The sequence below is a fragment of the Castanea sativa genome, chromosome 2 (genome assembly GCF_040712315.1).
Source record: "Castanea sativa cultivar Marrone di Chiusa Pesio chromosome 2, ASM4071231v1".
NCBI lineage: Eukaryota > Viridiplantae > Streptophyta > Magnoliopsida > Fagales > Fagaceae > Castanea > Castanea sativa.
This window is the reverse complement of record NC_134014.1, coordinates 34,367,839-34,379,054: the sequence shown is the minus strand read 5'-3', so window position 1 is coordinate 34,379,054 and position 11,216 is coordinate 34,367,839. Positions and strand designations below refer to the sequence as shown.

At 36.5% G+C, this 11,216-nt stretch overlaps 1 protein-coding gene across 1 annotated transcript; it reads left to right on the top strand.

The window, feature by feature from the left end:
• The first annotated feature begins 5,203 nt into the window (after positions 1-5,203).
• On the top strand, positions 5,204-7,453 carry LOC142626457 (L10-interacting MYB domain-containing protein-like). The gene is made up of 4 exons (XM_075800275.1): positions 5,204-5,384; positions 5,533-5,779; positions 6,279-6,623; positions 6,736-7,453. Exons 1-4 carry the CDS (start codon positions 5,239-5,241, stop codon positions 7,222-7,224), a joined length of 1,227 nt encoding a protein of 408 aa, XP_075656390.1. The 5' UTR covers positions 5,204-5,238; the 3' UTR covers positions 7,225-7,453.
• The last annotated feature ends 3,763 nt before the right edge of the window (positions 7,454-11,216 follow it).

Below are 11,216 nucleotides of genomic sequence, written 5' to 3'. Positions count from 1 at the left end.
CAACATGCAATAAAAGATTCGACAAATCAAAGTTTAAATTACAAATGACGGATTAAATAAAGTTCTCTTACAACGGTAAAAATATTTACAAAAAAGCAAGTGTCCTATTCATTCTTAGGAGAAGTTCTCGACCATTGGACCGTCATTTGGTGGCGGGAGGTGGAACTTCGCCTTCGTCGAGCCGGAGCGGTGACGGCAAACACTTCTTCTGTACTTTCCGAACGGACGGATTGTGCAAGCGTTTGCCCTTGAGCATCGATAGATATATGGGATACGTCCGGATCGAGGGTACGATGACTTCACGACGGATGGCGTCATCGAACCCGTCGGCAAGGAGCTCCCTAGCTCAGGTCGGAAGGAGTTGAGAATCCCGATATTCTAGAACGGCAATCTCTTTTGCGTTGTGAAGCTTGGATGTTGTCTCGTCAGTGCTTCTCCTTGTCCTTCAATATCTCACGAAGATGCCCGTTCTCTTTTTCCACCTCCTCTCGACCTGCTCCGAATATTTGAGCTTTCTTGTCCATGTTGATCTTGTAGGTCTTCAACTCGTGCAGCTAAATCCTCCATCGTCTGGCTTTTCTTTCTCGGACGGTCCATGGATGTCTCATGATTGAGACAACGGCCATGGAGCCCTTTCATCATCACCATGGCCTGGAAGCAAAATACAACGTTATGACGGATGTGAAGGAACTTAGTAACAATATTAGACGGATTCAAAATTACTGTGCAAGGGTGAAAAGACCCGTCTCACCCATAGCTTCCGTTGAATGGTTGCCGAGGTCTGCATAGTCGTCGGTGGCATGACGACATCTTCTCAAGGGCATAGCTAGAATCCTCCGGAAGAGAACGGGTGGTTTCTCCTCGGAGGTTCTTTGGGCCTTTCATCAAGCCTTTGCCTTTTCCATGCTTGACGCCCCGTCTTCTCGCCTTTAAAGCCACAACGGGCTCGGTGGAGGTCTTTTGCTTCTTGGGAGGACGGTCCGTTTTTTCAACTTGAATCCGTTTTGACGGTACGGGTGGGACCGTCCCCTTTGTTTGACCTCCCTCTTGCTTTTTCTTCGCCGCACTGTTGTTTAATGAATGCTTTCCTCTGGCGGCGTCCATCTCTAATAAATCAAAGACGGATGAGAGAGAAGATAAAAAAGTAAAACGAGAAGAATTACGAACGGGTATAATTTTGATGAACTTACGTTTTCGAATTCATTTATCGTATTGACGGGCGGCGGATGAAGGTTACGGTCGCGTCACAATACCGATGAAGCGTATCGAGTGTGACGAGTTGAGCCCAAGTCCTCTCTTGCGGTTTTGTTTTGTTGAAGATTTTCTCCGAAGAAAACTCCTTGCTCCAAGTCAACTTTGTGGACGGTCCTTCGCGTTGCAATAAAGGACGGTTAAGCCTAAAGAAAAAAATGAAAATAAAAAAGGCTGGACGGAAGCAAAAGGGATACACATACCCGACGGAGGCATTATGCCCCATGTTGTGTCGACGGGCATATTGGTTACATCTCTGGATGACACATCCATTCGTCCCCTTCTAAAAAGAAGTAACGGCTCTTCCGATCTCTGTTCGATGCAGGTGTCAGCGACGAGCCTCGATAAAGGACTTCTAGGCTGCGAAGCTATACATCCCCTTGGACTTAACAATCTCGTCGGACGGTAACAATGGAAAAATTCTTCCACCGTCAACCTTGCAGAGAACCGTCGGACATTGCCCCGTATAAAACCTCAACCCCCAATGAACACTCTCCGGGCATTGGGGGAGATTTGGGTGATGGACAGACCCAGGTCTTGAAGAAGTCGACGGTGAAGAGAACTTAATGGAAATCTGAGCCCCGCCTTTAAAGCTTGCTCGTAGATCCCAACACCGTCTACTCCCTTGTAGTCGCAGTTCTCTGATTTTTTTGGGAAGACGCGGACGGATGTTATGCGGTATTTGATACTTGGTCCTAAGTAAGTTGAGTTGGGATTCGGTCATGGACGACCTAAAATCATTGACCGTCCAGAGAGGCAGCCTGACGAATTCCCTAAGGCCATCGGGGCCAATTATTGACTGGACGGGGGGATCAACGCCGGCCAAACTACTCCTGGACGACTCTGAACTCTCTGTCTCTATACCACCGTCAAGGGAAGAAGAGGTACTTGACGAATTCCTCTCTTCGCGAAGTGTCGGGATCTCTTGGACCCGACGGGAACTTTTCATCGTAGCCGCCCCCTCGCGGGCAAACATTGTTACTTGACGCACTAGACATTACCTACATTTATGACGGTATAACCTAAGATACCGACGGTTCTAAAGAAAGTGCATATACTTAAAACAATGAAATTCAAAGAAAGACGGAGAAAGGTTTGTAATACATACCGGATTGAGACGGTTTCTGACGAAGAACGACGGACGGATCTGTTGAGATGGCAGGAAGGCACGATAGTTGTGACGGTTGTGCTCTGCTCACAAGTTTTTGATATGAAGATGAAATGAGGAGAGAAAAATCTGGCTTTTTATAGAACAGAGGGCACGGAATACGAAGCGACGCCTCGTTTTGGGGAAATATCCAATCCACGAGGGCCACGTGCTCTTCGTCAGAAGTACGGGCCACGTGTCATCCGTCATGGTATGATAAGGCCGTCCCCATTTAATACATTGCTTTTAGTCATTCCATGGATCGAGTCGGATTATAAGGACGGATCCAAGGGTGAAAGGGGAGCGAAGGGGATAAAAATAGTAAGTGGGATGGAGACGGTGAGGACGGATCGACACCATGAGTAACCCGGCTATGACGGTTGGGTGTTCTGAATGTCCGTCTTGTATAAATTAATTATGGATGCCACGTGGCACGTCGTTTGATATATTTCAGATAAGCTTTTGCTTTATCCCCACGCAAACGTGTATATTTGGACTTCTTGCGACGCACGTTTGGGAAGACCCCTATATGGAAAGGAACTTGAGAAGGAAGTTGTATCCTAAAAGAAAGGTAATTCTACTCAATATAAATACCCCAGAAACCCTAGGTATGAAGGTACGCATAATATTCTTAACTCTGGCACTCTAGGGTTAAAGGAAGGAGATTCTAACTTGACCTTCGGAGGGTATTTGGCCGACACCACACCGGTGCTCTCTTTTAGGTCCTTTGCTTTCTTTTTGCAGATATTGCTTTCGTTCGAGGAGCACTTGCAACTCACTGGTGATATTTTCGGCATCATCAATATATATATAACAAGCATGTTTTTTAAGTTATAAATAGGACATGGTTGTGGTGGGAGCCATAACTGACAAGCTCACCCTTTCAGAATCGGAGCCACGCTTGCCTTTCTTTCTTGACATTCTCTCAGGCATCTTTGGAAATTTGAAGAGCAAACCCCTGACAGAGAAACACAGGATTCGTTGTTAAGCCTAAGCCAAAGACTAGTTTTGTAACTTTATATTTTGAGAGCTAAATAATTACTAATTAGAGCCATTTTTATGATTTATAGTAGCGGGAAGCGAGTGCGCGGGATTGCAAAATCTTTTTTTTTTAATCTTTTTTTTATAATTATTAAAGTTAATAGATATTGATTTATTAAATATATTTATAATTTTTTTCTAGGAAAAGAAAAATATAAATAATTTTTTGAACAATTGTTTACATTTTTAAAATGCTCCATTAACAAATATTCTAAGACAACCGTTAAACAAACTTTTTTTTTAATAATTGGAGGGGAGTTTTAGATTTTAGACTTTTATTTATTGAATAAATTACAAATTACACTTTTTAAAGTTCGGGAGTGTTTGGATTTTACACTCTAACATTTTAGAATTTTAATTTTAGCCCCTAAATTTTAGAGGTATTTGGATTTTACTCCCTAAAATTTAGGGGTGTTTAAATTTTATACTCTAAAATTTCAAATTTAGAGGGGACACCCCAACTTTAAGGATCAAAATCCAAATTCCAAAACGTGAAGATGTAAAATCCGAACATCTGTAAACTTTAGGATGTAAATTCCAAATTTTGAAATTTCAGGATAGAAAATCTAAATATCCCCAAACATTAGAGATGTAATTTGCAATTTATCTATTATCTTATTTATGTTCATTTGTTTAGAAAATAAGTCAAGTTCAAACTGTTTAGAAAGTTAGTCAAGTTCAAGTCTTAAATTTAGGCTTGATCATTGAACGAGTCAACCTCAAACATAATAATGCATTTGTAAACAAGCTCATGAATACGAGGACTCGATTTAACTATATATAATATTATATATAGTTATATGTACGCTTGTTTAAAAATATATTTATATAGATTTGAAATTAGATTATGTAAGTTCATAATAGGTTCATATTATATTAAATTATTATTTGTATCTTATTAAAAATATAATTAGTCTATTCATGGTAAAAATTCATTAAATTGTAAAAAAGTAGAACGTTTTAGTTCAAGTAACTCATGAATAAACTCAAGCTTGCTCGATAAGAAAATAATCAAACCTTGAATATAAAATCTCGATTGGTGATAAGTTTGAGCTTGACTTATATTTGAAAAAAAAAAAAACTAAATTAACAAACTTGAGTTTTTAATATTTGACTCGAGAATATTTACAGCCCTAAATAAAATCATGTCATTATTTATATAAAAAAACAATTTATGAAAAATGACATGATTTTATTCATTAAAAAATTACATAGTAAAAAAATGAAGAAGGAATAATATTGTATTAACTTTAAGGTATGTTTGATTGAGACGATGGAAAAAGTGCAAAAGATGGAAAATATTATGAAGATGCAAACAAAACCGTACTTGGGAGAAGGACACTTTGCATGATGTATGATTTTTGTTATTAATTTATTTTAAGAAGATGATGTATGTTGGTTTTACTATGGTTATTATTATTATTATTTATAATTAATTAAGGTGATTCAGCCAACCACGAAAAGTCAAAAGTGTACTAACTTTCTACCCATATAGCTTATTCTAAGGTTTTCTCTATAAAATAAATAAATCATTGTTTTTGGAGGAAATGAAAATAAGTGTAAATAAAATAATAATAATGTGATTTACTGCACATCCTTGGATTTTGGAGCCAAAAAGGGGAAAAGTGTTGGATTTTCCCACTTCGTTCCCGCTACCACTTCAAACTTTTTCTAAAGTGCGCTCCATTCCCCACCCCACGCCGAGTAAAATATATACGAGACAAAAGTCACAGAAGGCTGTGAATTTTTCTTTTTTCTTTTTTCTTTTTTCTTTTTTAACGCAGAGCACAGAGAGAAATATGGTCACCATACAATATGAGAGAGATATGGTGGGTGGCAAGCGCATTGTCAAGACCATCTGCTCGATTTGCTTCGAAGATCTCAAGCCCTTTGCTCAAGATCTCCAAGCCATCTCCATCTGCGGTCATGTCTTCCACGAGCCATGGTCGCTCTCTCTCTCTCTCTCTCATTGAATATAATAATTATGAATGTATCATACTATATCTATAAATGCATGAGTTGAAAAATGAAAAATCAGAATATGGAATTGATGTTTTTTATTTATTCTGGTGTGTGCGTGCTTGATTCCATAGTTTACAACAGTGGTTCAAGCACTGCTTGAGAAGGAGGAGATATAGTTGCCCTGTATGCATGCAAAAATGTACAGCAAAAAATGTCAGTCGCCTCTACTTTCAATCAGTCGAGGACTCCAACGATTCCGTTCTCGCCAAGAATGAGGAAGATCCCCAAGACTTGCGCTGCCAAATTCAGAGATTTGAGGACAAGGTTGATGGGCTTAGCTCTCTTTTCAAGTTCCAGCGGAAGGACCTCAAAACAGAGGTAAATTCAATTGCTTATTGTCATTTTTTTTATTGATCACTTTTGTTGATTTTGTTGCTTGGATTATTGCAAAAAAGTGGTTCCCTTGTTTGACTCTGATATTAGTATTTGGCAGTACATTTCATTATTGGTTTTGTGATGTGATCTGTGTCAGATGTATTATGGTTCTGTATGTATCATACATGACATCATTGAATATGAACATTTCAAGTGATGGTGCCTTAATGGTAGGCTTACAGGTAAAAGAAATGTTCAAAAGTGTCCATCTTTACTCTGTTAACCAAAATGGTATCTTGCATTCAATTTTACTTCATAATGTAATACAATTTGCCAATAGCACACGTTTGAGTTGCAGATGCAAGAATTAAGGGATTGTATTTGTATCATCCTTTTGCTGGCCAGTTTAATTACAATGCTGGTTATGAATATCAAAGATGGATTTTAGTAGAAAGTTAGTCTTTTTTATACCTAAATGTGGGCAAAATCTTTCATATTCTAGATTGATAATCAGACAAATCAAGAGCAATATGAGGATGTTTGGTCCAGTCCAAACTGGTCACCACACCTGGAGAAGATATTCGTAGAATTGCTGATTGAAGAAATGAACTACCATACAGACGTGTGTGTCAGTGACTTTAATGAGGAGGCATGGGACCATGTATGCAAAGAATTTAATCAGCAAACAGGTCTAAATTACGATAAGATGGAATTGAAAAAACATCTTTCTGTTTTAAGAAAACGATATTGTATTGTAAAACCTTTGTATAACCATGGCAACTTTGGTTGGAATTATCGTTGGAAGATGGTGGATGTTGATGATCTTGTGTGGAAAGAATATGTTCAGGTACAAACTTTCTTCTCTCTCTCTCTCTCTTTCTCACACACACACAATGACACTCATTCTTTTACATCTAATTTTAACTGTATTCCAAAATTTCAACTTGTGAAACTTATAGGTGCATCCTGAGATTGCGCCATACAGGAAATGGGGGTGTCCTATTTATGAAGAGCTATGCAAAATATTTACGAAGCCAATGGTCACTGGAAAGCAAGCCATTGTAATTGGTGGAGATAGGTCTGGAAGAAACTATCTGGCACGCTCAAGGGAGAATGTCAATGACATTGTTTTACATGGATGCAACAAGCGCCAGTCAGCACAGCTTTTGGGTTCAGGACCCAACAAGAAATATCATAAGGGAACTGAGAATTCAAGGGAGATTAATTCTGTCTTGAAATCAAATGGAACTGCAACACCTCAAACTAATGACCCATATTCTGAAAGTCATTGTGTTGCTATACTAAATGGTATGCAAGGTGTTGATTGCAGTACTTATAGTGTTGCTTGTGATTTGTTTCAGCGCCCAACCTGGAGAAAAACATTCATATCGACAAAAAGTGAGAAGAGGTTGACCTGGTTGAAAGCCATGCTTCCGAGCGTTCCATGATGCAAAGGCTAATAGGCAAGGAAGTCGAGCAGTTGTAATCACGTCACTTGTAGGTTCTGTTTACTTTTGGACAATGAGACCTAGAAAATGATCCATGCATAATTCACTAGGAAATGGCATGAAATTACCATATCCGTGGGACATAAGTGATATTTTGTTGTGAAAAAAATGACTCGAGTCTCCATATGGTTCTGTCTGGTGTTTTGTTGATGAAAAAGGCAATTGCTGTTTTTAGTTACTACCAGCAATAGAAGTACAGTATGATATTAATGCTCAAACTTAATTTGTTGTTTGTGTGCAAACGAATTATAATCTTACCTTACATTCAGTTGGGTTGATAGCTTTTTAGGTATTTGCAAAACTGTGTTATGAAGTAGTGGACTCGTGCAATGTACATGTGAGAAGTCCAGGCATCCTCAGGCTCTGAAACTATTTGGAAGTTGTCAAGCATTTTTGTCATCCAATTAGAATAAGATTTGGACAGGTTGTTTCTATATAATCAAAATAAGAGCACAATTATGCCTGCAGCAATACAAAAGAGGTGACACTTTTTATTGAATTACTGATGTGTTAGTGGTATGGTTAGTATTGCCCATGTTAGATAATAATTAAAAGGGTAAAGATAAGTGTGAGTGACTTTTTTTTTTTTTAATTTTTAGAAACATAGAAAGAGGAAATTAGATTCTAACATGGGTAAGTGGTTAATATAACACAATTAACCCCAAACCAAACCCATGGCTAGACGTAAGCTTTTGGGTCAATTGGTGTATTTATTTGTTATATTAACCTCTCAATTAAAGTTTTCTTAAGGTATTTCTTGACATGTTTTCTTGTACAATTAATTTTTACTTGTCCATTTATTCAAAAAAAAAAAAATTACTTGTCCATTAAAATAGGAGTTACTTAGGAAAGTAGGAGTTATGCACGCGTTAATAGCATTACCTTGTAGAATATTAATTTAATTCAATTTCTTACAAACTTTTTACAAATTTACACAAGCTAAACTCAAGTTCACACACACACACACACATATTTAGAGTCTTGTACTCACAACCCACACAATTATGATTAAGTTCATATTGTTTGATAATTTAGCCTAAACTTTTAGGTTTGAACTTAATTATTAAATAAAAAGGAATATTCCTTTTTAGCCAAACTCAAACTATATAAACAACTCAATGACATATGAAAAGCCTAGCCTAAGGTGGAACTTGACATTAGTAAACGCAAGTCCCATAGAAAGTTGTTCCGTGTGATTTTTTTTTTTTTTTTTGGTGCCAATTGTGTTGATTTTGCAGACATATTAGTGTGGTCGAAAATGAAACATATTAGTTAAGTAGCATCCTTTGAAACCAGGTCTCTGAAACTTGAGTTCCACTGAGAACTTAAAAAAAAAAAAAAAAAAAATCAATTGATATTTTTCTCCATGAAACTTGAGTCTCTGAGACTTGAGTTCCAAATGAACTAATATCTCTCTCTCTCTCTCTCTCTCTCTCTCTCTCTCTTGAAACCATTCTTGTCTCTCCTCTCTTCTCAATCTCTCTCTGTATAAATTTAGTAGAGATCAAACGGTATCCAATGTTGAGTTAAATGTAAACCCTCCAATGCCAATTTCATTGTTGATTCCAAGCTAGCTAAAGTAATGCTGCAAGAAAGATGTTACATTATGATGTGAATTATGAACAAATCATTGAATCGTATTGAATTTAGATTTATCAGTCTTGACATTTGTGAGATTCATTACCTGCTTAATTTTGGTGTTTCTTATATGCTATTTCTACGAAAATGTAATGTCCTCTAACTGAATTATGTTTTGAATCTTGCATCATACTGATACTGGTATGGGTTCTTCATTTGTTTCCTGTTTTCAGGTCAAGAAAAATCAATATTTTCAAGAATTTCACCACAATATTATTGTTTGGTACTGTATTTTCAGTTTGCCTTATATTAAAAGGTGACATCTGTAATTTCTCATCCACTTCTCCTCGTTGTTTGTTTCAAGCTTGGTACTAGTATTTTCTCAAAATAGTATTGTGATAAGAGATTAAATTCTATAAGGATGGGGTGTAAAACCCATGTTTTACACTATCTAATAAATGATTGCCACATCAGCATTTTACTTAAAATTCAATACATCCTACCACACCTAATAACATCTTGATAGATTCCCAATTTGGTTGGATTTATATATGGGTATTAGAATTGATTGAGTGTGATTGTGTTTATTTTTAAATATGTGATAAGATGATGTTGCATGTTAGGATTGGAGGAGTAAAACATGGGTTTTACGCCACGTCCTTCTAGAATACACTCATACCCATGGATCTTACATTTCACTCCAACAAAGTACTATTCAATTTGTGTTGTCTATACTAGGGGCTTTTTTGTTATTTAAAAGAATTGGTGTGACAAGCCTGGATATTCAAGATTACCTAGGTGACTAATAACTATTGTTGAAATCATTTTGTGATTGATGAAAACGAAGTCCTTGAAGAGAAGGCCCAAATTGTCAAAGAAGGTATGATTTTTACTTCTCTTCTCTATAGTGGGGTGTTTTGTTGTTGTTGTGTGTATGCAATTTGTTAGGAGCTAGATAAATTTTCAACTTTTGGAGGGGGATTTGTATGTTATTTTCTTAATTAAGCGTGGGCAAGCTCAGATAAATTTTCATAGGTTAAGTTTGTTAGAATATATACTATTTAATATTTCTTGTTTAGTAAATCAAACGTGAGGAAAATTAGTTAGAATTGATTATTCTAGTAAATAATTTAATCTTTGAAAAATTATACTCATTTCCTTTGAGGTTAGAAATGACAATGACTGCTACCTTACACCCTTCATGCGGTGGACACTCCATAAGTATAAATGCTTGTGAGGTGTGGGGGGCAAGGGTTGGCTTTCAAGTCTCTAGGAATGAGCATTACACACATATACACTTAAATTAGGCTAGAGTAGAAATTCTATCTTGTATATAAAAATAAAAAAAATGACAATGACCCCAAAGTCTTGCAAAAATGAAATTTCCCTTGATTTTAGATAAACATTACAATACAATGAAATATCTATTTTGAACTTGATTAAGAGATCACGTTCCTAATTTGCTTTTGGCTTATAGATGAAGCTTCTATCTAACCCTTGAGATATAGATATCTAACTCACCTTATTTACCCAAACATTATGAATGCTTAATTAGGTAAAAAAATAGGAAGAGTGCCCTTGAACTACAAATCAATCATAATATTTAACACAAGAAGGAACGCCTTCAAAAGGGAAGGGGGGGGGGGGTTTAGTGAGATATTTGTGCAAAACTAAATTAGGGGCCGCTCTCATTTTCTTCCACCTTAAGGGAGGTTGGTGTAATTTTCCTTTAATCTTTTTAACTTATGAAAGTTACAAATCTGATCAGAATATTGGGATAATGAAGAGATTAGACCAATGTATTTTTACATTGTTTAATTACCCATTATTGATGTATTTGACATCACATATTAGGCTTGGAGATGCTCTCCCTCAACTTGTAACATATCAAGGCATTGTTCAAAATGACATACTAAGTATCTGTTTAGATACCACTTATTACTGAAAATTGAAAACTGAAAACACTATAGCAAAATAATTTTTAAATATGTGAATAGTGCCGTGAGACCTAATTTTAAAGTTTTTTTTTAAAAAAAGTAGTTTATGGGTCCCGTGAACAGTGCATGGGACCCACTAATTTTGACGCAAATGCAACTGAAAGGAACTTTCAGGTCTATCCAAATGATCACTAAGTGTGCGTTTGGATTTGGATGAAAATTATAAAGTATTTTACTATCTAGCTTATTTTTATTACTATTCATGGACCCACTGCACTTTTTGGTACTATTCATGAGCCCCACGGTACTTTTTTTTTTTTGTTAAGTGGTCTCACAATACTATTTCAGCTAATTTTTACCTTTATTTACAGTATTTTCAGCAAAATAAATGGATCCCAAATAGACCCTAAATGTATC

Coding starts and splice junctions, on each gene's coding strand:
- LOC142626457 (XM_075800275.1), top strand. CDS start 5,239: ATGGTCACCATACAATATGAGAGAGATATGGTGGGTGGCAAGCGCATT. Junction 5,385..5,532: donor CATGTCTTCCACGAGCCATG/GTCGCTCTCTCT, acceptor TTGATTCCATAG/TTTACAACAGTGGTTCAAGC. Junction 5,780..6,278: donor GGAAGGACCTCAAAACAGAG/GTAAATTCAATT, acceptor TTCATATTCTAG/ATTGATAATCAGACAAATCA.